Source organism: Calliphora vicina, chromosome 3 (assembly GCF_958450345.1).
Source record: "Calliphora vicina chromosome 3, idCalVici1.1, whole genome shotgun sequence".
NCBI lineage: Eukaryota > Metazoa > Arthropoda > Insecta > Diptera > Calliphoridae > Calliphora > Calliphora vicina.
In genome coordinates this window covers 58,513,909-58,541,632 of record NC_088782.1, presented here as the reverse complement: position 1 = coordinate 58,541,632, position 27,724 = coordinate 58,513,909, and the positions used below count along the sequence as shown (strand labels likewise).

The 27,724-nt window shown below is 32.6% G+C and overlaps 1 protein-coding gene across 1 annotated transcript in view; it reads left to right on the top strand.

The window, feature by feature from the left end:
• sfl (N-deacetylase and N-sulfotransferase sfl) overlaps window positions 1–27,724 on the top strand; it is a 152,412-nt gene that overhangs the window by 85,937 nt on the left and 38,751 nt on the right. The window contains exon 3 of the mRNA XM_065503168.1: window positions 25,364–27,233. Coding sequence (XP_065359240.1) covers window positions 25,364–27,233 — 1,870 coding nt within the window. The remainder of the gene's footprint in view (window positions 1–25,363; window positions 27,234–27,724) is intronic.

Below are 27,724 nucleotides of genomic sequence, written 5' to 3'. Positions count from 1 at the left end.
ATAAATGTTTAATTTATATATGTATCTCCACAAATTCCGCTCCAAATAAGTTTTATATACACAAAATTCATGTCACCAAATTTTGTTACGATCGGTCCATAATTAGTCATAGCTCCCATATAGACCCGCTTCCGAAAATCACTTTAACGTGCATAAATCGCTTAAAAATGTTGGTAAACACACAAAATTCAACATAGTTAACTTTAATATAGACATAAATCACACGACCTAATTTAATGGTGATCGGTCCATAATTGGTCATAGCCCCCATATAAGGCCCACTTCCAAAAATCACTCAAAAATATAAATTATTGAAATTTTAAAAGAAACATTTTTTTTGCTCTTTTACTTAGTGTAGGGTATTATATGGTCGGGCTTGACCGACCATACTTTCTTACTTGTTTTTTTTTAAATTTAAATTTTTTTTTTAATATTTAGCAAAAAAAAATTTTGGTGAAAAAAAATTCGGATTAAAAAATATTTTTTCCGATTTTGACCCATTGTAGGTCCAACTTACTATGGTTTTATATACGTCATTGCAAAGGTATTTGAAATATCTATCATTAGATGAAGGGTATAAAAAAATAACAATTCGACGTGCTCGTAGCCAAGGAGTATTCGAGTTATTATTTAAATGTTATTTAAATGGACCCTACAAATGCTACAGGCGCTATGGGGCCCCAAAGTAGGGTACCTTCGACATGTAAAATTTTTAAACACGTGTCATTTTTTTTTTTTTTTGTTTGTCATCCGATTTCAAAGATTTTTATATTTTTGGAAAGCTTTCGGTATTGCGTGATATATTTATCGCTTATAATTTCCGAGTTATAGAGATTTCAAAATGGAAATTTTAAAAATTTGTTAAATCTTGGTCCAATATTTAAAAAAATATAGGGCGTACTTTTGGACCGAATGAACTTTTGGAATGGAATTTTTTTTAAACATCTAAATTACCAATAATATACCAAAGATTTCAGAGCAATATCAATTATGGATCCAAAAATAAACGATTTTCAATTTAAATATTGAAAAACTTGATTTTTGCTGTTTTTTGAGCGACTTAACTATTTTTTTATTGAAAAAAAACTTTCTTTAACAACATATAACAATTTTATGTTTTTCTGTAAGGTATCATTGCGGAGAACATTTTGGTATATAAAACATGTTCTATTTTTCGAATATGTCGCCCCTAGACCCTTAGGAATTTGACCTATTTATACCCTACACCACCATAGTGGGGAGGGTATAATGCGTTTGTGCAGATGTTTGTAACGCCCAAAAATATTAGTCTAACACCACCTTAAAGTATACCGATCGACTTAGAATCACTTGAATTAAACGATGTCCGTCCGTCTGGTCGGCTGGCTGGCTGTCCATGTAAATCTTGTGCGCAGAGTACAAGTCGCAATTTTGATGAAATTTGGTACATATTTTATATACACAAAATTCATGTCACAAAATTTTGTTACGATCGGTCCATAATTAGTCATAGCTCCCATATAGACCCGCTTCCGAAAATCACTTTAACGTGCATAAATCGCTTAAAAATGTTGGTATACACACAAAATTCAACATACTTAACTTTAATATAGACAAAAATCACACGACCTAATTTCATGGTGATGGGTCCATAAGTGGTCATAGCTCCCATATAAGGCCTACTTCCGAAAACCACTCACGAATATAAATTATTGAACTTTCAAAAGAGAAATGTTTTTGCTCTTTTACTTAGTGTAGGGTATTATATGGTGGGGCTTGACCGACCATACTTCCTTACTTGTTTTTTATCAAAATTTCAACTTTGGGCCACATGTTCTAAAATCCCAAAGCTGGGATGAGAAAACGGAAAGTAGCTTTGAAAACCTTGATGTGTTCCCTATTTATCCCCAAATGATTTTCCCTACCCCGAAGGAAATGTGGACCCTATGGGCAAAATTGTAAAAAATACCATTTTGGGTATTTTCGCTCCTTTTTCGATAATTTTTTACATTATGTTATTTAGAATGTCAAATTTAAAAAACGTTGACAATTTTATTGAGTTTTGTTAATAAATTAAGATTTTATTCATACACAGAGAAAACTGATTCATGATATCAACCGAATTTGTTGCCAATCGAATGACTCGGTTGCACATATAAAATTTTTCGGTTCTATCAAGAGAAAGTCAGATGACAAAGAAGAATTTCGAAACTTTTATTATCACTTCTAACATTTTGTAGCCGCAACTGTAAAACTCGGTCACTAAGGTAGAATCATTCGTTTGGCAACAAATCACGAATCTATTTTCTCTGTGTATTGATTTCGTTTCACTATCACATTAAATAAAAGTAATAAGTATAGGAATTTGCTTGCGACCAAATTATTTCATATACATACTTTACATATACATAAGTGTAAAGACATGTTGTTGCATGCCTCACAAAGTGTAGTTACATAGATTTAATAAAATAAAAATATAAAACAATTTAATAAAAAGGATTTTTACAGAAAATCTTTGTTATTGTTTCAAAAATTCAGCTCATTTATTAGGAGTTATAATATTCCAAGGGTCAACATTGATTTTTATGAGGCATACTAACTGCTTTGAGCATATTTAAAATGTTTTTTAAATGCTTTGAAAAACTCAAAAATATGTAACCAGCAAAGACCAAGAAATCGTTTAAAATGCTAATATAAATACTGATTAGTTGCTGCATTTATATTCTGAAAATCTACAGATTTTTCAATTTACATAGTTAAAGATCTTGGTAGGCTGCCTTACAGCTCTAACATACCCTTTCAAAATGTCAAATCATGTTTTCAACATTTAAATGGCCTGCCCTCAGCAAAATGTCTTTTCATTTTTATCGTTATATTTTGTTTTTTTATAAATTTATTAGTTTGATAAAATATTGTTAAAATAAAATGTTGTGTAGCAACAAAACAATATTGCTGACATACAAAAATATCTACCAGCATCAGCAGCAAACCAACGACAACATCACATATGTATATAGAATAGTGAGCAGTTTGTACGTCAGACTGCTCGTATTTATTTATGTAAATTTTCAAAAATTTTCGGCAATGTCCTGGATTTTTCTTTTATTATATGTATTTATTTTCATTTCTTTTTTTTTGTGAAATGTTGTCAAAAACATATAAATAAAAAAAAATATGAAATGAAAATTATGACATCTGCATGTTGTTTACAAATGCTGCAGCATTTTTGTTTTTTTTGTACAGAAAAACAATACGGCAAAATAAACAATAAATTTTGTGATTTTAAAAATTTGAATGGTTATGTGAACGTTGTTGGTTGGGAAATTGTTTGTTTGGAAATGAAAAATTGTGTGGTTTTTTATAGGTGTTTTAAAGCCACACACAGATTAAAGGATTTATTTTAGAGGCTTTAGATTTTAAGGACTTGTTTATTTAATATGAGAAATAGTTATGCAAATATTGCAGTGGCAATAAATGGAATGTGAAGTTAGAAAAATGCATTTGGCCTAGAATACAAATATTTAAGAGAGCATAATACTCGTACGTTCATCATATTATTCTTGGTTATACTTATTATGAATAATCAATATTACTCATACGCTGACATTGCTCATACGTAAGACTCTACTGTAACTGAGAAAAAATCATTTGTTATCATACGTTTGAACGCAAAGAAAGCTTAAAGTTATTAAAAACTGGAATAAGTAAGTAAGTGGTAAAAAGCCGTTGCACAGTGGGGCAGAATCATTGAATTTTTCGCATGGAATTTGACAATAAATATGCCACATTTAAACTCCGTCCTTCAAAAATATTGCTCTTTTTCATACTAAAAAATTTGTATAAATTTTCTTAATAATTTATTCAACATCAAGTAAATGGTTCTGACTAGTCACATTAAAATATAAAAAAAGGGCAATATTTTTGAAGAACGGAGTTTTAAAGTTGCATATGTATGAATCTAATTGAAATATTGACTTGATATTTTTTTTTTGTAAGACCAAAAATTAACTTATCTAAACAAAAAAAAAATAGTTCGGAATGAATGTGGATTAAATTGTTTCTAATATTTGAAATCCTATTAAAATTTTGATAAAAATTTTAGTTTTAGAAACTCAATAAATATGTAATAAAATCTATATTTATTAACAAAAATCAAATTTGTCATTCTAAATAACTTTGGCGATAAATAGAGAACACATCAAGGTTTTCAAGGCTTTGGGATTTTAGAACATGTGGCCCAAAGTTGAAATTTTGATATAATAATATAGGACAAATTTCGAAGAGCGTAGGGACGACATATTCGAAAAATATTGCATGTTTTTTATACCAAAATGTTCTCCGTAAAGATAGCTTACAGAAAAACATAAAATTGTTATATGTACAGTTTGTCAAAAATATCTTTGCACAGTAAACAAATTTTTAAAATTTTATTTTCATTTAAGAATTCCAAGAATAAATTCATTACATTTTTGTTTTTTTCACACATTCCTTTATTGGACCTCTTACGACTATCTGACTCCACCAACATATTTAAAATTGACAAACGCGTTACAACACCAACAACAAAAATATATGTTTTTTCAATATGAATGGTGTCAAAAAAATCTATGCATACTGAGTGAAGAAAGTAAAAATGTTGATTAAATATACTCGAATTTTGTGCAAATAGGCCTTTTTATGAATGTTATCGCATTTGAAAGAGGTTGCATAGCGTTTAGTTAAAAAATATTTTTTTTAAGTTCTACAAGTGACTATATTTAAATAAAAATAATGGCAGGAAATCGCATTTCGAAAAAGATTGTACTTTTTGTATTTTAATTATTATAAAGGAAAATCTGCAAGTGGAAAATGATTATGGGCTAAGAGTATCACATGAAACACTCCGAAATGTGCTACTAAAACACAAATATTCTTCAGGAATGGCTAGGAAAAAACCCCTGCTCTAAATCAAAAATATTGAGAAACGATTAAGATTTTCTATAGAGCACATTTCACTCCCTCCAGAGTGCTGGGACGACTAAATTTTTTCTGATGAGACAAAAATAATGTTGTACTGTTATGATGGAATCCAAAAAGTTTGGCGAAAACCTCTGACAGCTCTAGAAAACAAAAATTTAATTCCTACAGTTAAGTTTGGAAAGCTTTCAGTTATGGTATGGGGTTGTATATCCAGCAAGGGAGTAGGGGTAATCAGGATTTTGGATAAAATATTGACGAAATAAGTTTATCTTGATGTTTTAAAAACCGATTTAACCGCTATCATTACTAGACAATGATCCCAAACATAACTCTTATTTATTTGGTCGTGGTTAGAGTAACTTCGGGTATTGTGGACTATGCGTCTAATGTGGACCAGTGTCTTTATTCAGAAACTATTGAAGGTATGATAAAACTGATTTGTCGTACATTTTACAATTTGTTTGAAACGATAATTGCACATGTGCTTTCATGAGTAATTGATTAGTTGGCTTTTTATTCTTCTATTGAAATTAATGCGGGTGCTCAACATTTTTTTCGGCCCAAGTAAGAAACAAAATTTGGTACAGTTACTTGGTCGAATTTAAAGTTTGGTTGTTTTATATAGTTAAAGTGGACACGTAGTTTTGCATATATTTGATAAGAATTTAAGCACATTTAGATTATTATGTAAAAATAATTTGTTACCACTGTAACCCAAGTTCGTGTAATGTGGACCACTTAAATTAATTGATTATGTACTACTGGTCCACATTACCCGACAATAACTATGTACTTTGTAAGCCAAATATCTAAGCCAAGAACGCGACTTTTTAGTTTGTATTAATAAAAATATATTGAAATTTAATTTTTTAATCATTCATGATTAGCTGGTTCATGAATTTTATGCATTAAATACTAGTCCACATTACCCCCATATAGTGGTCCACATTACCCTCCAATTTTTTTAATGCTGGTTTTTGGGTTCCTTACAATATTTTCACATAAATTTTTTATCCCCTGACGGAAAAAATTTTCAACTGGAAAAACAATTAGAGAATACATTAGCTAATTTATTGCTTCACAACTTTTTTAATATCCATATATATTGTGGCCTAAATTTTGAAAAAACAAAACGGTAGTCCACATTACCCGAAGTTACTCTACTATATAACTGTACAAAAGTTATTAATACCCCTGCCCGAAGTCGTTTATTTTTGGATCCATAATAGATATTGATTTGAAATCTTTTGTATATTATTGGTAATTTAGTTGTCTAACTTACAAAGAAAATTCATTCGCTCCAAAAGTACGCCCTATATTTATAAAAAAATTAACCAAGAAGGTATGGCCAAATGACACGTGTTTAAAAATTTTACATGTCGAAGGTAACCTACTTTGAGCCCCCATAGCGCTGCCACTGGCGAATATATGAGCCCATTTTAATAACTTAAACTCGAATACTCCTTGGCTACGCTCACGTCAAATTTTATCCCAATCGGCCGAGACTTTTAGAAATGCCATATTTATTTTAAAAAAAATATTGATTCTGCCCCACTGTGCAGTAGAGTCAACTTACAAAAGAATTCAAAACCAGCCGACAAAATATAAAGTCTTGTGAGAACACTAATGGCACGAACTTGAATTTTGCATTTTCATAATTACTATAGAAATACAATATTGAATTTTAATAATTACTTAAATTCATTTAACTTATTTGCTTTAAATTATTAATTTCGTTCAGTGTTTCGTAATAAAAATCGCAATTAATCACTCGACTAATTATTTTAAAAGCCCCAAAAACTACATAGCCACACACACACAAACAAACATAATTTGTGGTCATTAAAATATTATTTGCAATTCATCTTTATGCCAGTTTTACGAGTATTTGTACAAAAAATATTTATGAATTTTATATAATTCACGAAAAGTTTTACACAATTTACACAAAATTTCTAATATACTGGGTGATTTTTCAAAGGTGTATTTTAATTTTTGAAATCATATGATTAATTCATCTCGAATATTTTGAGTTTTAGAACATGTTAAAAAAAAATTTGGAATTATTTTTTAAAAAATTTTAAATTCGAAATTAAAAAATATAAGAAATTGGTCAAATTAAACAAAATTTTTTTTTTAAGATTCCTTATGATTTCGAGATTATTTAAGCAATTTAAAAAAAATGTCGAACATAAGTTCGAATTTCGAACCTTTTTATGATTCTGACGTATAAATCAGGCTGAATTTGAACGATGGCAAGTTTTATGTTGGCTTTGAGGGCAGCTGTGGTTTGTGGCTTATTCGCATAGACCTCCGATTAGAGATGCTAATGGGGACTGATTTTTGAAAATCCCGGGGATCGGGATTTCGGGATTTTCGGGAAATCTAAAATCCCGAAAATTATAAGAAAGAAACGTAAATAATTATCTCTTTACAATTGAAAGTAAATTTTTTATTTAGCAATTAATTTTTATTAGACACTAAAAAGCATACTATTGCATCTATGGTTTCGTCTGCCTTTCTGGAACGAATTTTGTTTCCGACATATGCTGCTGCCGAAAAACATCTTTCATATTGGCAAAACCGTTTGCAAATACTTATAACAAATCTGCAAGTATTTTCCTCTTGTTCTTTCAGAAATAAAGTGATCTATTTCTTTTGCAAGCTACAAATCTACATTATAACTTGGTTTCGTTATTGTTATTTGGTGTTTTTACATTTATTAATAATATCTTTAAGCCTTTGAGCGAAATTGATAAAATCAATTTCGTTTGAAGAGGATTTAAATTGAGTTTTGTTAGATAACTTACAAAAAAAATGTGAATTGATTTTCCAGAGCCCCACTCTAGGAAAACCAAAAATACCGCTTTCCTTTATTAACTATGTTGTAGCAGGAGTTGAGCTTAACAACTTTGCTGAACATCACTTTGCGATATTTGGGCATGTAGAATGTCAAAATGCATAAAAAAGGCACACAAAAATGACAATATCCCCTATTTATTTATGAAAAACGGGATTTGGAAAATACCGAAAATCCCGGAATTTAAAATTTAAAAATCCCGGCCTTTGGGGTTTAATAAATCCCGAAAACCCCGGGATTTTCGGGAACGGGATTCCCCGTTTGGCATCTCTACTTCCGACTTAAGAAAATCCCACAAGAAAAAGTCTAACTGGGCGTTTAGTTTATCTCGATTATTTCGAGTTTTCGAACATATTTAAAAAAAAATTACTTCAAAATCCATGAAAATTTTGAATTATTCTTTAAAAAATTTTAAGTTCGAATTTAGAAAATGTAAGAAATTGGCCTCAAATGAAACTAAAATTATTTTTTTTAAGAGTCCTTATGATTTCGATACTATTTAAGCAATTTAAAAAAAATTTCGAACATAAGTTCGAATTTTAGACTTTTTAATTTGAACGATGGCAAGGCTTTGAGGGCAGCTGTGGTTTGTGGCTTATTCGCATAGACCTCCGACTTAAGAAAATCCCACAAGAAAACGTCTAACGGGATAAAATTGCACAATCACCACACCTCAACGTGAGATGACCATGTCCTCAAATCGCACGTGCAGAATGTCTAATGTGTCATGGCTGTATGGCATTTAGTTCATCTAGATTATTTCGAGTTTTCTAACATATTTTAAAAAAAATTATTTCAAAATTCATGAAAATTTTAAATTATTTTTTTAAAAAATTCGAAATTAGAAAATGTGAGAAATTGGCCTCAAATGAAACTAAAATTATTTTTTTAAGAAATCTTATGATTTCGAGATTATTTCAGCGATTTAAAAAATATTTCGAACATAAGTTCGAATTTCGAACTTTTCCATGATTCTGACGTAAAATCAGGCTGAATTTGAACGATGGCAAGGTTTATGTTGGCTTTGAGGGCAGCTGTGGTTTGTGGCTTATTCGCATAGACCTACGAAAATCCCACAAGAAAATGTCTAAAGGGGTCAAATCGCAAAATCACAGCAACTCCACTTTAGATGACCATGCCCTCAAATCGATCATGCAGAATGTTCAATGTGGCATGAGCAGTGTGGTACGTAGATCCAACCTATTGAAAGCACATGCCGTTGGAATCCATATTATCCAATTCGGGCTAAAAGAAGTTGGTAATCATCGCCTGGCAAACGCCGTTCTCAAAGAGATATTGAGTTGTCTCTAGGCCAAAATCCTCAACAAACAGTGACTTTGTCAGGATTCATTTGACACTCTAGGATCTCATCTAGATTGGTATCATCCCAAATTTGACAATTTTCATCCAGAAATTGATCTTAATATGGGAGAAGCGCCATCTTATTCCTTTGAAACTTAAAATTTCACCCTAAAAACTTTCTCTTGACCTACAAATTAAAACATGGAGCGCCCCCAAAAAAAACACCCTTTGAAATTAATATCTATTTACATTTTTTTTTTAATACATACATATATATAAACTAAATGTCCAGACTCCAAAAATAAATGGTTGTTTACAAACAAAATGGACAAAATGCAAGCCAAAAAAAAAACAAAAACAGAAGAAAAACCAACAAAATATTTTGGTGCCACAACAATGCAACGTCATAGAAATTTATCAAAAAACTAAAACGTTTTATTTGGTGGTTACAACAAACAAGATTTTTCCCCATTTAGCGCGAATTATTTAGTTTCCAGTTGGATTTTTTAAAAAAAAAACATTGTATTTTGTTCGTCCGTACGACAGACCAACTGAAGGTCGGTCGTGCAGTCTGCTTGGCGGTTTTTTGTAGTTGTTGTTGGCTATTTTGAGGGCGGAAATAGGCGACACAATTGTATCCGGTGTCACATCAAAAAAAAACTATAGAGTTGTTTTGATTCCAGCACAAAATACTATTTATATGTAATAACAACTATTTTAAAACATTGTACGAGTATAAATAAAATTCACGCCATGACATGAATATTTGTGGGTAAAAACAAAGCATACATACTATATATCTATATAGATTTGCCTAAAACTGAAATAAAATAAACTAAAAGAACGAAATACTTGTCGTCAGCAGCGCAAAAAGGTAAAAGTGTAACATCAGCATTTGCATATAAAATTGCAAATTAAATGTCACAAAAATACTAACTGACTGACATACTCTACATATAAATAAATAATAAAACATAAAATTGTGTATTTTTTGGTTTTGGATATTGTAAAGGAAGTACATTTACGTTTTAAAGGATATTGAAAACAAAGTTATTATATACTTTTTACATAATACTCTATACATTTCAATTTTAGTACTGAATACTACTAAAAACTTTAGCAGTTTCTTAGTTAATCAACAAATATAAACTATATTCCTATATAAATTATGACTCTTATTCATAATAAAATATTTGAATAAAAGTTTTTTAGATTTTTCATATGAATTTGAATCTCTACACAAGCATGGATTCAATAATTTTTAGATATATATTTTTTAGGAATTTTTAAAGAGTTGCTTTCTGACATCTATGTCTTAAACTTTGTACTTCAAGAATTGACCTTTGAAGAAAAATAATCTTATTTATACCTTTATAAGGACAATAAATTCAAAATTGTAAAAAAAAGTCTTCCAATAGGGACTTCTGAACTTTGACAGTTGAGAGCTACATCTGAATTCGATATCATTTACTCAGTTTCTTTTGCCAAATCACCAATGAGGATATAGCGTTCAAGAATACGTGACAATTTTGAAACTGTTTTATCAAAATGTGTGTTCTGTTCGGGCAAAGTTCCTCACACTTTCCCTATATTACGGAGAGATAGATTTCTGGATGAATGGGTACGTCAACAAACAAAATTATCGAATTTGGGACAATATGTATCCACATGAGATCGAAGAGAATGCCGAAAAAAGTCACTGTTTACCTGGTATATACTTCTTTGAGAACGATATTGATCAGGTCATCACCGTCCAGGGCTGGCGTTATAGGTCTACGATTACCAATTTCTTTTGGCGTGAATTGGATGATATGAACCCCAGCGACATGTGCCATCAACATGACGACGCTAAGTGCCACACAGTTAATGCCACATTGGACAATCTGCACGAGTGATTTGAGGGCATGGCCATCTCACGTGGAGGTGTGATGAAGTGGCCGAGATCGGGGGATTTGACCCCATTAGACATTTTCTTGTGAGTTTTCTTAGTTGCAGCTCTACGGGAGTAAGCCATAAGCCACAATATCTCTTAAAGCCAACATAACCCATGTCATCGGTCACCTTCGTGAGAAGGGTATACGTATATAAGTTTGTCATTCCGTTTTGTAATTTGCATTTCCGACCCTGTAAAGTATATATATTCTGGATCCTTATATATAGCGGAGTCGATTAAGCCTGTTCGTCTGTCTGTCTGTTGAAATCAATTTTCTGAAGACCATCCAAATCTTCGGGATCCAAATCTTCAATAATTCTGTCAGACATGCTTTCGAGAAGTTTGCTATTTAAAATCAGTAAAATCGGTCCACAAATGTTTGAGATATGAGGAAAAAACCAGGACAACCTCGATTTTTAACCTATATCTGGATTACTAAGTCATTAATATAGACAATATGGATATCTAATGATAGATATTTCAAAGACCTTTGCAATGACGTATATAAACCCATAGTAAGTTGGACCTACAATGGGTCAAAATCGGAAAAATATTTTTTAACCCATTTTCACAAAAGTTTCGCTAAATATTAAAAAAAAAAAATTAAATTTAAAAAAAAAACAATTCGAAAATTTTTTTTCCAAAAAATTTAAAAATAAAAAAAATATTTAAAATTTTTATTTTGAATTTTAATTTGGTGAAGGGTATATAAGGTTCGAATATAGCCCTCTTACTTGTTTTTTGATCAAGTTTCTTTATGTAAAGTATGTCAGTTATTATGTTTAATTTCAATTATGTTCATTTGTTATTAATGTGATTAAAATGAGTGACGAAAAAAAGTGCATTCTAAAAGTTATTAAATATTTTCAACAAAACCCAACATGGTCCTAAAAGTTGGCCAAACAATCAAAGGGCTGCCGTAAAACTGATTGCAATATTATTAAACAGTATCGGGAGAACTTGTTCGTTGATAAAAAACTAGAATAAATAGAAAGCATTTTCAAAAAGGATCCCAACACATCCGGTAGGAAAGCAGTCTGGTTAGCTCAGTACTCGAACTATTTGATACGAAAAGATAAAGCCAATGCAGGTTTAAACACATACAAGGATCAAAACGTTCCTGACAGGAACTCTGTTAAAAATTTAGAAGCCAAACACAGAGCACGGAAATTGATGGCAAATTTTATATAAAAAATATCCCTGCTGCAAAATGGATGATGAAACGTATGTTCTGGAAAATTGTTCGCAGCTTCCGGGTCACTATTTTTATGTTGCTGATGCTCGAGGGAATGTTGTAGAAAAATTTAGGACCAAAAGCAGAAAATTGTCCCAACAATTTCTTGGTATGGCAATATGCAGTTGCGGCAAAAGAAGCCAAACATTTGTTACAAAAGGATCTATAAATACCGAAATATACATCAAGGAATGTTTAGATTAGACTTCTTAATGTATCCATTTCCAATCCTAATTAACTTCGAAACTTCAAATAAAATGAGCAACCACTAAATGTTATCCGATTTTGCTAAAATGTGTAGCATTTGGTTTTTAGTTGACAGGGACTAATTGGGAGCATCGAAAATCTTAAAACGAAATAAGAGTACATATCTGAGACCATCTACTTTGAGTGCTCTATAAATTTTAATTCCAAGTCATTTAAAAATTACAGATTTATTTCCTAAATATTTGATCCGAGCCTCATTGTGCTCACAAATCCTATTTTTATGTATAAACTAATAATTTCCAGCTTATCGCAAAACGTCAACTTGTCTATTTAACTGCTTATCCACAAAAAAACACCAATTCTTAAGGCAATTTTATTTCAGCCTCTAAGGAATATAATTTATACAACATCTTCTTGGCAACTCTGCTAAATGTGGCAAACAATATGTTGTGCTTTATGTGGAATAAACATAAAACAGCAGCAGCAACATGAAATACAAAAAAACTAAAGAACAACAATCAAAATAGAATAGAAGTTGGCAAGGTACGACGAGAGTAACTAACAAATATAATATTCCTAAGTCATAAAGTTAACACATACACCAACACACACACACTCACTTCTTCTTAAAGAATAGTTATTTGCCACATTGTGTTGCAATAACTATAAACATACATATTTACCTGGTATCATGTAGATGATGATGATGATAATGATGTTTTTTTTGCTGTAATTATAATGATTATGCTGCTGATGACAATGATGGAGCTTTTGTTGTATGAACTGTTTTATAAGCATAAGTCCCTGTGTAGTATTTAAATATACATACCCAGCCCTTAGCGCCAAAATGTCGTAAGCGACATTTAAAAAAAAAAATAAATTTTATTTAAACAGGTAACACTAAGTAAAAGATCAAAAACATTTTTCTTTTAAAATTTCAATAATTTATATTTTTGAGTGATTTTCGGAAGTGGGATTATATGGAAGCTATGACCAATTATGGACCGATCACCATGAATTTATGTCTATATGAAAGTTTACTATGTTGAATTTTGTGAGTATACCAACATTTTTAAGCGATTTATGCACGTTAAAGTGATTTTCGGAAGCGGGCTATATGGGAGCAATTTGTGGAGACACATTTATAAATTAAACATTTATGACCGATAAAGTCCAATTTCGGATGGACATTTGTATGGGGGCTAGGTGAAATAATGGACCGATTTCAGCCAGTTTCAATAGGATTGGTCCTTGGGCCGAAAAAATAATATGTACCAAATTTGATCGAAATATCTTCAAAATTGCGACCTGTACTCTGCGCACAAGGTTTACATGGACAGCCAGCCAACCAGACGGACGGACGGACATCGTTTAATCGACTCAGAAAGTGATTCTAAGTCGATTTTTGGGCGTTACAAACACATAATACCCTGCACAAACGCATAATACCCTCCCCACTATGGTGGTGTAGGGTATAAAAACTGACTGTCATTTAAACTCACTTAGTTATTGAACATTATAGTGTAAACAACGAAGTTTTCTTGCTTCGAAAATGCCGAAATTTGTGCGAAATTTGTGTCATATTCGGGAAGTTTTGCTTAACTTCTTTAATTTGAAAAAAAGTAGCTCAGAAGCACACCTATTGCTCTCCGTAGCTTATGGTGAATGTGGTTCATCGGTTTCAACATGGTTTGGTCGGATCAGATGTGCTGATTTCGACACAAAAGACAAAGATCGCCAATCACTCGGCCACATGCTGGAATACCTTTTAAATAGTATTTAGAATGAAGTTTTGCCTCACCCGCTTTAGAGTCCAAACTTTGCCTGGTCAGACTACTATTCCTTTCGATCGAAGCAAAACGCTCTCTCAATTACAAAAAAAAATGTTTTTATAGTTCTAATCACTAGTGATTTTTTAATAAGATCCCAATATCTCTACATTGGCCTTAACTCCGTGAAGTTTGGAGGATTTGCCTCTCTTGGTACAAATATCACATTATTGTTCTTGTACCACTCAAGACCTTGCTTATCATAGTGACTGAATGCCAAAGCAGGCCAAAAAATAGGTGGACACATTAAGAAGTCTTATGAATGGAAGTATCCTTTTTTGTAAACATTCCTTGATGTAAATTTCGGTATTAATCGAGTCCTTTCTAACAACTGTTTGGCTTCTTTTGCCGCAACTGCATATTGCTTGCCATACCATGAACTTTTTGCGAAAATTTTCAGTTTTTGGAACCTAAACTTTTCAACAACATTCCCTCGAGCATCAGCAACGTAAAAATATTGACCCGGAAGCTGCGAGAAATGTTCCAGAACAGACGTCTGTCATAAATTATGCAGCAGGTATATTTTTTTCATAAAATTTAACTTCAATTTCCGTGCTCTGTTTTTGGCCTCTAAATTTTTAGCAGAGTTGCTGTCAAGAACTTTTTAAGCCTTGTATGTTTTAAACCTGCATTGCACAGTGGTTTCCCTTATATGAACAAGCGGTCAATAATCAATATCTCCAAAACTAAAAAAGCTAGGGTCTTCAAAATTTGTCACCTCATAGCATGCCCGAAGAACTTAAAGTTTGCAAATTTTTAAGAAAAAATATTAACAACTGTAACCACAGTAGCCCTTTGATCTTTCAAGGGTTAATTGACTTTTAGATTTGTTTTATGAATTTTTGAAATAAAATATTTCAGTATGAATATTCGTTTGTTTTAAACAATTCAAGTAAATTTTTATTCAATTTTAATTCATTTGAATTATACACTGAAAAAAAAAACTAAATTAAAAAGTTATACAAAGTTATATAATGCAATATGAGGTATTACTAAATAATATAAGGTAGTTAGGTAAAATAAGACATTAATATACATATATCAAATATTAATCAAATTTAAAACTCCTTGACTTAAACTACTTGTTTTCTTTGTCCTCCAGAAATAAATGGATCTGAACTTAAAACAGGCTATTTAAAAGTTCTGCATTTGTAGCATTGCACGAAATTTATATGCTTATTTGTCGCTTCAGCTGCTTCCTCCGATAATTCACCTATTGACACTACTACCGATGCAAAAATAAGACGGTGCACAGAGGGATTTTGGTGTCAAAAAGTAAATTTTTCAAACACATCAAATGATGCAATTATGTAGAGAAATGTTTATACATAGATGAAATGTACACTTATAGTTTTAAGAAAAAATTTATTTTATTTTTAGAAAATTGAACTAAAGTCCATGCAAGGGTGTTAGCAAAAATTTACTTATATTTTCACGCAATTCAGTGGTATAATTTTCCTAATAATATCATTTACCTTTAACATATTTGAAAAATATAACATTTCAACATCAATAAAAAAAATTATGGGGAAACCATAAACCGTTAAGAAGATATGCCCAAATCTATAAGACTCTAATTATTATTGAATTTTTGATTTTTCATGGAGAAAAAAAAATGTAGCCCCACTTTCCCACAAGCTCTTTTTTTAATAAAATGAAAGGTGGGAGAGTCTTGTTTCGATTAAAAAAAAGAATAGTTTTCGGAACAGGATGAAAACTTAAAATTTTTTGTCGAATACTAAACGAAATATCCAAAAAAATTTTATCTATGTATGGGTTTCGTGGGCGGTGGGCGTGACCGATTTTATTGAAACTCGACATGCGTTCCTTTTTGGTTTCAATAAATGTATGACTTTTGCTTGATATAAACAATTTTATGCGAACAAATCAATTTGGATTGTATGTATAAAATTTCATTTTTTTTTTAATTTAGTCCATATAATTCTTTGTGCCAAATTTCAATGCTCTACGACCACCCCTTATAATTTTTGCTCAAAAATGTATTGCATTTGGATTGCATGGGCGGTATGCGGTGGGCATGGCCCATTTTAATAAAACTTAGCATACCTTCTTCTTTTGTTTCAGAAAATGTACATATGTACCAAATTTCTAGACTTTTACTTGAATAGAAAAAATTTTATGCGAACAAATCTATTTGGATTGTATGGGCAGTGGGCAGTGGGCGTTGGGCGTGGTCGATGTTGATAAAATTTTATTTGTTTCTTAGTTTGGTCCATATAATTATCTGTGCCAAATTTCAGAGCTCTACAACCACTCCTTATAATTTTTGGAAAAAAATGTATGAAGCCATCCCTCCTGTGGAGCGGGTTAGTATATTACAGATTACACGCCCATCCGCAAATTTCCGCAACTAACTTCAGCACTTTTATTATCTTAAGAATCAGATTAATACAATGAAAAAGAAACCTATGGGGGAATCTTGGGGGAACACAACTAAAACTTTAAGTAAACATAATGAAGTTTTACAAAAAAAGTAACAAACATATAAGTTTACTAAACCATTAATTTCACAAGCATTACAACACAAGTTAGTTTTTATTATTTTCTAAAGATAAAATAAATACCTTTAACTTCAAAATCCATTGAAAATAATTTAATTTTGTAGACTACAGCAATTGCAAGACCGTTTTGAAGTGCACTTTTGCTTTGAATTATTCTTCCAGCGTTCAGCTGCGCTTTGCAAATGAATATTTGCTCATGCTTTCAACTTTATTTTTAAAAAGTCCCGTTAGATTTCCAGTAAAAACCGGTTTGCCATTAAAAAGATTTGATATTTAAGAGACAATTGTTTTGCATTTTGTCTAAATATTTTGTGATCGTTTTATTTATTTTTGGCCTATGGGCGGAACCACTGTGCATTGGCTGTAACTTTTCGTACCAAATAGTCCGAGTACTGAACTAACCGGACTGCTTTCCTACCGGATGTGTTGGGAGCTCTTATCAAAATGCTTTCTATTTATTGGCTTTAGAAACATCATGTGGACCATTCCTTCCACCTGAACCAGGCGAACAAGTTCTCCCGATACTGTTTAATAACATTGGAATCAGTTTGACTGCAGACCTTGGATTGTTTGGCCAACTTCTTGTAGGACCAAGTTGGGTTTTTTCTCGTCACTCATTTTAATCAGATTAACAACATAATTGACATTAAACATAATAACTGACATACTTTTCAAAGGAAACTTGATCAAAAACAACTAAGAGAGCTATATTCGGCTATGCCGAATCTAATATACCCTTCACCAAATTATACTTCAAAATAAAAATTTTAAATATTTTTAGGTGAACAAAATTTATTTTTTTTTGGAGTTTTTTCATTTAATAGGAACAAATTTTTTTCGAATTGTTTTTTTAATTTTTTTTTTAATTAAAAAAAGTTAAAATTTTTTTTTGTGAAAAAAATATTCGGGTTAGAAATTTTTTTTCCGATTTGGCCCATTGTAGGTTCATCTTACTATGGTCTTATATACGTCGGTATAAAGGTCTTTGAAATATCTATCATTAGATATCCATATTGTCTATATTAATGACTTAGTAATCCAGATATAGGTCAAAAATCGAGGTTGTCCTGGTTTTTTCCTCATATCTCAGCCATTTGTGGACCGATTTTGCTGATTTTAAATAGTAAACTTCTTGAAAGCATGTCTGAAAGAATTATTGAAGATTTGGACCACGAAGATATCAGGGGTCTTCAGAAAATTGATTTCAACAGACAGATAGACGGACATGGCTTAATCGACTCCGCTATCTATAAGGATCCAGAATATACAGTGACGGACATTACAATAAAATCACTACCAATATTTCATTTAAAACCAGGAGCAATCATAAGGATTGGTGTGGGCCAGAAAATATAAAAAAGTGGGAAAATGTGTTGTGGACGGACGAAACGACCATTAATTTAATTGGTAGTGATGATAAGACATGGGTTAGACGTGCAAAAAATGGCAAAAACCAAAAACGTTTAAACATGGTTGGGGAAATATTATTATATGGGGATGCTTTTCTTGGTATTGCGTTGGTCCAATTTATTGGATTTAAGAAAATATGGATAAGCACTTGTATGTAAATATTTTGGAGAATGTTATAAAGCCACATGCAGAATGGAATATACCCTTAAAATGGCTCTTCCAGCAAGATAATGACCCAAAGCACACGTCAGGTCTCGCCAAAAAATGGTTTTTATATAACAAAATTCATGTTATGGAATGGCCGTCTCAATAACCAGACTTAAATCCTATGGAAAATAGTAAAAGACAAACTCGGACCTGAAAAATTGAAAAACAAGGAAGAACTTTGGCAGAAAATTCAGGAAATATGGTATGCAATTTCCCGTTAAATTCAATCCCCAAAAGATTTGATGCTATTATTAGAAATAATTGATATGCAACAAAATATTAAGAAAACAACGAATTCTTATGATGATTTTTTATTTTTAATCATTTTAAGACTGATTGATTCTATTTGAATGTCGCATATTTTATTTAGTCTTTTAGATTTGACATCGTTTTTAACATAAGAATATGTTATTTTTTTTATTTTATTTTTTTCTATTTATTGTTTACGTTATGAGCATTAATATATAATGAACAAATTTTAAATTTTGAAATCAAATTTTGTAGTTTTACCGCTTTAATCGAATTCATATGTAGCGATTCTATTGTATTGTCCGTCACTGTATATACTTTATAGGGTCGGAAATGAAAAATGTAGAAATTACAAACGGAATGACAAACTTATATATACCCTTCTCACGAAGGTGAAGGGTATAAAAAAAAAATCAAATAATATGTACTTGGTTTAAACGTTTTAAGGAAAAACGTATGTTAAGGTTTTTTCGATCTCACTCCTTAGAATGATGTTATTTTGCCGTTCTCTTTCTCTCTCTCTTTTATTTATTGTTTTGATGTGAAATATATCAGATTTAATAAAGTTGGTAAAATTGTTTTGTTTATGGTTTATTTTAAATTAGAATAGTAGCACAATAGTTCAAGTTAATAGTTAATTTTTCTAAATAGTGTAAGTAACTTCGCTTCAAAAATTAGCAGTACTTAAGGCAAGTACTCTTATACAATAGGATGATTCATAAAAATTCTAAAATTGTGTTAGTTTTTCGAAAATTTATTTTAATACTTTTATAATTTAACATAGTTGTTTGTATAAATAGCTTAATATATAATATTAAAAAAAAAACATCAAGTCCCTCTCTAAATATATTGTATTTTATGGTTATTTCTGGGGCACAACAACTTGCCACCATTTTTGTTAAACTGCCAGTCCTTTCTATTTTCATCTCCTGCTCCTTTTTTTGTTGTTAATTTTACCCACTACACGAAATATTTTTCACAATGAAAATCTAAAACACAAACATCATGATTCATTTTTGTTTTTTCATTAATTTTTGCCACCAACTCCAACCATGCAGCCAACCAGTCAGTCAGCCAGCCACTCGCTCATATTATTTCTGCTGCATCCATATATCCATCCAACGTTCGTTCGTTCACTCGTTCGTTGCAATAATGAAAAATCCTGACAAAAGCTGACTTAAAAATAAATCGCGGTATACATGGCCATTGATGTGAGAAAATTGCATATGAAATTTAAAGTGTGCATTCGTCGTTATTAACACAATCTTCTATAACGACATAAAGCATAGTTTTTATTTTTATTTTTTTTTTCAACAAAAAACTATACATATATATTTTTACACTGTGCTGCAAAATCTAGGTTGCTGTCGATGCATGGTTGAAGTTGTTGTTTGACTGTTTGATATGTTTGGCTGTTTCGGAAACAAAACAAAAAACTATAAAATACACAAATTCAAATCATACATACCCATGCAGGGAGTACAAAGTGAAATAAATTTTGTATTTCTGGTAGAGGGGCTAATACGAACATTCAAGCATACTTCAATATTCGACTACTTCATTATAACAGTGGGAGTCATGTGCAAGTGTTTGTTTTAATTAGTAATGCATAGTGTGATCGATTACTATGAACTGTTATCAGAATTTTCAAGCAAACTACTTTATATGCAATTTTTGCTCAAAAAAAATATATGTTACAAAAGCACAAATCTTAAATATGTCATGCTCTGCTTTGTTGTGACGACTCAAACATAATGTTGTGTATTGCTATAACAACTCACACACATTGTCATGCTATGCCATCCCGACCGACCAATTAAAATGCTTCGCAAAATCAAATAATTCTAATTTTTGAAAATTAATTGTAGAGAATTTTGAAAATAACGAATCTGTGTAATATGTAGTAATTAATCACGATGAATAATGTTAGGCTTTGCTGCCACAAATTGTGCCATAAGTGAACCGTATTGTATCGTTTGCGATAGTCGTTCTCGAATGTTCATAAGAGAAAAGCTCGCTTAAAGTTCAATGGTAATGTAATTTTGAAAAATACTCTGGCGTGGTGGGATTCTACTTTGTCCTTCCCCATCATCCTTCAACCATATTGTCATGAAGACCAACAGCGGATGTTCCTGTTTTCAAGTTCAGTTGCATGTATTGAATTATTGTTCACTCCTGCCGCAGCTTCAATTAATGTATGACTATTATTTTATTTAATACTAGTTGAATGTTAGTTAGTTCTTCAAGTTTCTCCAGCCCACATACACCTGCCTGTTCTTATTTATTTGCAAATAAAATATCTAAATTTGTACTGCATACTTTAGGGAGCTTTTTTTATTAAAGTTGACTTGACTCCAAAAAATTATTTTCCGAGTTTTACCCGGAATTTTTTTTCTTTACAAACCATCTCCTGAGAATTTCGAATCGAATAAAAAAAATCAGCCAAATCGCTCCAGCTGTTCTCACGTGATGCCATTACATACATGGACCATTTAATTTTTATATACATAGATGATGAAGGTTTGACCGTCAAATATGGTCGGAATATTGACTTAACTTCGACAACTGTGAAGAGAGTAATTGACAATATCACGGAGATTGGATAAATTTCTAATACTAGACACACTGGTCGTCCAAAAACAAGCCCTTCAACCTAATTAGTTCAAGAATATCAAATCCGCGTTGTAAACCAGAATTCCAAATATTCAGAAGCTCTCTAATGAAGAACATTGTCTCAATTCTACAACGTTCAATTGACGTTGAACAAAAGCCTAATGAACAGGCATAGCCAAGAGAGTTAGTTGATCATCCTAAGCAATGAAGGAAATTTTTACCTCATGTTTTTCAAAATATTCATCATTTGGGGTTCAGAGAATCCAAATCTGATTGTTGGAAAAAAATGCTCAACCTATCATTGTTTGTTGAGGGTTTTGGGCTGGATGCTTCGTTGGACCATACATCTTCGAAGTCAAAAGTCCACAACCATCCATGATAAATTTGTAATGTTTCGCACATAACCATACCCATAACTCCAATATTCTTCAATTTCAATGGAAATGTGGGGTCCATAAGGACCGACCCACTCACACTCTGGATTAAATCCTACACATCCCAACCTTGCATATATTGATAATGGAGGAATACTATAGGATTCCGGGGATATCCCTTGTAATACCGGGCACATGCGTATTATAGGCATCTTCGGGAATGATCCTAGTATTGCTGTATCGGACTAAATGTCACCAACTTTGGTGTTACATAGGAAGCTTAGTGTGCTTATACCTGAAAGGGATGAGTTGATAAATCAGACATGTAGATTAAGGAACACTACACAGAGAAAACAGATTCGTCTGTTTTTGCTATCACGATTTATTATAGGCAGGTTTATATTAAATGAGGTCTGGTGTTGTTATGGACTGCTGGACATATTGAAGCACACCTTGAGCTTGGTACCTAGCCATGAAAGCCATGCTGGTAATGACGCTCGTACATAGGTTCTGAACCATTCTTTGGCATCCCACGTGGATAGACTATAGAACGTATTCGTACTTGGGTTGAATCGGAATTTTCCCGATGTTGGAATAATCTACCAAGACTTGGACAGTCTAAACGGTTCATTACTCTGTCCGATTTCAACTTTTGCTATTGCTCGGCAATGGTGATTAAATGGAACTCGGAACGTCCTTTATGTAATTGATCTATCATCAAATAGAATTTAAGGCTGCGCAAAAGATCCTGTGGACCGTGCGTAAAGCCTCGCTAATAATAGTCACAATATCAAGTAGAGTCGATAAGACTTCAAAGACAAAGACACTCGTTAGTGTCAAATTCAAATTAGGTTCATGTTCAAGAGTTCTAAATGAACCTGTGGCATTGAAGTATCTAATAAGGTTACTCAATCTGGTTCCCCATGTCCCAGATGTTTGTTGGTTACATAATAATATGGACGTTAATAGAGGAGATGAATAAGTGCTTCACCTTTATCAAGATCCAGACGGCTGCAACAATATTCATTGAATGATGAGTTGAATTATACTCACATGTTTGCCGATCATCCAATAATCCGTTAACACTGACATTAGCGTGGAAAAATCTTCCGATTACCATTAATAAGCTGCACTAAGCGTCTCTTATTATTTTTGGACCTCGTTATTCGCACCCCAACATGTTTCCAATTTTCCCTATAAATTTTAAGCTTCATAAACAGAATTTCGTGACTCATCTTGGTTAACCAAACTGTAACTTAGTCTCATCAGAATTATATGAGCCGAGATGCTTTTCACTGCTTGTCTTATTGATTTCACATTTGTAAAGCTGCGAAACCATCCCAATACGCTTGCAAGACAACTTGTGCAGATCCAAACCCAATCCAGGCTCCGTAGAGCAGATCTACCATCCCGCTAAGATGAGTGCCAGTTAACCATGAAGGCTCTCTTGTTGAAGAGCAAATTGTTTTAATTTTAGTTATATGATTTAAATACTTATTGTAAGGTCGATAACAGACAGATTCAATAAATCAATAAAGCATATCATTAGAAGTCCCAGTAAAATCTCAGCGTAGTCAAAACGAGCAACCGGACCATCCCTATTGAAGAATAAATAGTCCATTACGAGCTCTGCCAATTAAGATTCGATGGAATATCATTCCGTTACCACATGGTTTATCACAAGCCACTGCATATTATCCTAGCTACCCCTTTAAAAGCAGTCTCGTGTATGACTATAAATTCTAAACAGAAGTGTCGTGTTTCGAGGACCTTTCTGGTTTTTGCGATTACCCTCTCTATCTTAGAGAGAAAATTCGCATAGTCTTCAAACTCCTCAGAGTTATAGTTTGTGGTGGCCGTTATTGAAAAAAATATCAGAGATATAAAGTATCTTGACTTAAGAATGTATTTTTGACATTTCTTATTTTATTGTTTCTTTAAAAATTTTATCATGGCGGGTTGAAAGGAATTATGTTCGTGACTTTAAGTGGTCGTCTTCTCGACAATCTTTCTCCTTTTTGGCATTTTACCCTCCATTGTCTGATGGAGAAATTTTACTTAGACTTCGTAAGATAATGTTTGCGATATGCTGTAAGAAATCTCCTTATACGTGTGATCGTTTGCATCGTACTGATGAGTGACTGCATTTGGCACGTTCTTAAAAAAAATTCAGAGACTTCGAGTATCTTGACTTCAGGAACGCTATCTGACTTTTCTTATATTGTTGCTTCTTAAAATTGCTCATGGGCGGATTTAAGAGCATTTTTGATGGACTTTTATCACTATTATCTGAAAGGTCTGCCATGTCTTTCTCAGAAGGGATGTTTAACCTTTAAGTTTGTTATACCCTTCACCAACATAGTGGGAAGGATTAAATATGCATGTGCTGATGTTTGTCAGGCCTAACAATATTGGTTCTGCCTTAAAGTATATCGATCTAATCACATTCTGAGAATCAAAATATTTTGTTTAAGTTAATGTACTGAAATTTTGTAAATTGGGCATTCGAAAATCAGTTAAACGCTCTGATTTGTTTCGTATTTAAGAAAATCGTATGACGATCGCCCTAGAATTGGACATAATTCCCATGTAAGGCCGACTTACTAAAATCCAGCTTATATTTTGTAAAAATTTTATATCCATATGAAATGCAATATACAGATATCATGTCACTAAATTATATGATGGTTGGTGCATATTTAGTCTTAGCTCCCACATAAGGTAGGGATCATCGATGTAGTAACAAATTACATTGACTGCACAAAAAATATTACAAAAGTTCAGTATCCCGTCACCTTGGAATTGTTCTAAGCGACTTGTCATCTTTAGCCAATCAGGTTCTTAGCACTGGTATCAACTAATGGTGGAAGGGAAAAAGGAGAAAGTAAACTGCTAAAAGGATCAAGAAGGGTCTTTAAGAGAACTTAATAGAAATATAAACAGTAGCCTCTATTGTATCTAATAAGAGCTAAACCACAGCCGACACTTGTCATCCTGTTGGTGCAGTAATCTAGATAGTTGCCTTTTATAGATAGTTACACTAGCAGTATAATTCGTATTGATTTACTCAGTGTCTACTGTAGGGCACAACCGCAATAACCGAACAAAGAAAAAACGTGTTCATAGATTTTATTATTACAACTGACAGCTTCAGAAATGTTTCATGCAGAAAATTGTGCAAAAATATTAAATGTTATTTAACAAAACGTTCAGTTATGTTGGGAGCCTTTTGCATTCACATTCATACATGTGTTTTATTTATTCACCAGTTTCTGTTAATTTTTCTTGTTTTTTAACAACACAAAATGAATTTAAACATGGTTGAACACCTAAAAAGAGAATTCTTTGTTTTTTTTTGTTGTTTTTAAATTGACAAGTGATTGTAAAATTTGTATATTGTGGAAATAACCCATGAGTTTTGACGTTTGATGGGAAAATGTAAGTCTTTTGCACAGTTTTGATGTTGTATGCATCACAGGAGGTAGATTTATATCGTACTATAAATCCATATCTGCACCATTTAATGAGTTTTTGAAGCTTTACATATTTTATTAACTAAAATTAGGATAAATGAACTTTCTAAATTTGTAAATATTTTTTATTGGAATTACTTATTATAATTTGCATTAAATTCAGTTGATTGTAAATCATGTATTTAATTATTGTTTTCTCTTTCTCATTTTAGGTACAAAATCGAAGTGGCCGGCAAGAGTCTTCCCTCCTTAACCAATTTGGATAAGGGTCGTTATGGCGTTATAGTCTTTGAAAACCTCGATAAATATCTGCACATGGACAAATGGAATCGTGAACTATTGGACAAATATTGCCGCGAATATTCAGTGGGCATTGTCGGTTTTGTAAGCCCGAGTGAAGAGACACTGGTGGCCGCACAACTCAAAGGATTTCCCCTCTTTGTACATACAAATCTAAGACTACGAGATGCCAGTTTAAATCCTGCTTCGCCGGTTTTGCGTTTAACCAGAGCTGGTGAAACAGCTTGGGGTGCCTTACCCGGTGATGATTGGACGGTTTTCCAACATAATCATTCCACCTATGAGCCCGTCGAATGGGCCCAGCGTAACAGTCAGGATTATCCTTCAGATGCGGGAGGACAAGTCCATCTGCCTTTATCCACCGTGCTACAAGATCATGGCCAGTATGATGGCATAAAGCGTATATTCTTTGGCAGTAGTTTGAAATTTTGGCTGCATCGCTTGCTGTTTCTGGATGCCCTGTCCTATTTGAGTCATGGCCAATTGAGCTTGAATTTGGAGCGCATGATTTTGGTGGATATTGATGATATATTTGTGGGTGAAAAGGGTACTAGGCTAAGGCCGGACGATGTTAGGGCTTTAGTGGCCACACAAAAGATAATTGCTGGCATGGTGCCTGGCTTCCGTTTCAATTTAGGCTTCTCAGGGAAATACTATCATCATGGCACTAGAGAGGAAAATCTGGGCGATGATTTTCTGCTGCAAAATGTACAGGAATTCAATTGGTTTTCGCACATGTGGAAACATCAGCAACCGCATTTGTACGATAATGTCACACTGCTCATGTCGGAGATGCAACTTAATCATGCCTTTGCCGTGGAACACAGCATACCCACGGACTCGGGTTACTCCATATCGCCACATCATTCAGGTGTCTATCCCGCCCATGAAATTTTATATGAAGCCTGGAAGAAGGTTTGGCACATTAAGGTCACCTCAACAGAGGAATATCCTCATTTGAGGCCGGCTCGCTTAAGAAGAGGTTTCATACATCGCAATATAATGGTGCTGCCGCGTCAAACCTGTGGCCTCTTCACCCACACCATGTACATAGATCGTTACCCTGGTGGCCGTGATAAACTGGATGAATCTATACAGGGCGGTGAACTGTTTCAGACTATAGTCTATAATCCTATTAATATCTTTATGACTCACATGTCTAACTATGGTTCCGACCGTTTGGCCCTGTACACCTTCCAGTCGGTCATTAAATTTCTACAATGTTGGACCAATCTGAAGTTGGCCTCAGCTCCGCCCATCCAATTGGCCGAAATGTACTTTCGCCTGCATCCCGAAGAGGTTGATCCCATTTGGGGCAATCCCTGTGATGATCCCAGACATCGTAAGATCTGGTCCAAGACCAAAAGTTGTGACTCCCTGCCAAAATTCTTGGTTATTGGACCTCAAAAGACCGGCACCACCGCTTTGTATACATTCCTGTCGATGCACTCGGGCATTGTTAGCAACATACCCAGTCCGGATACTTACGAAGAGGTACAATTCTTCAATGGCAACAATTACTATAAAGGCTTAGATTGGTATATGGATTTCTTTCCCGCCGAAGTGAATACCACTGTAGCACCCAATTCCAGTCCACGTTACATCTTCGAAAAGAGTGCCACCTATTTCGATGGTGAAATGGTGCCGAAGAGGGCACATTCTCTACTGCCACATTCGAAAATCGTAACGATCTTAATATCACCGGCCAAAAGAGCTTATTCGTGGTATCAGCATCAGAGGGCCCATGGTGATACTATTGCAAATAACTATAGTTTTTATCAGGTATGTTTTCAAATTTGTAACAATTTGTTTTTACTTTTCATTTAAACACTTAAAATTCTGTAAATTTAATTGAAGTTTTTAAAAGGACAATTTATGTAGCAGAGCAAAGGAATTTCCAACACAAACAGAAAATCTCATTTTAATTATTTGAAGTAGTTTTTTATTGTTATTTTACACCGAGAGACCGAACAAATATTTACGGAATGTTTGGGCAAAAAAAAAATAAATGTAAACAGGAAGCAAAAAACAGAAAACAAACCAACCAACAAATAAAAAATGAATTTAATAATGATACTGAGAATTTATATCAACACGTTTGTTAATGTCAGAGCTTTAAAACAGTGTATTCATTTGTGTTAGTAATTTGATTTGGGATTCCAATAAGATTTGTAGATGAAATTTTAAGTTTATTTTGAGTATTAAAGAGTGAGCCAGAAATACTTGTATTAAAATAAATAAAACTTAAACACTTCAATATAAAAATTCTCAAA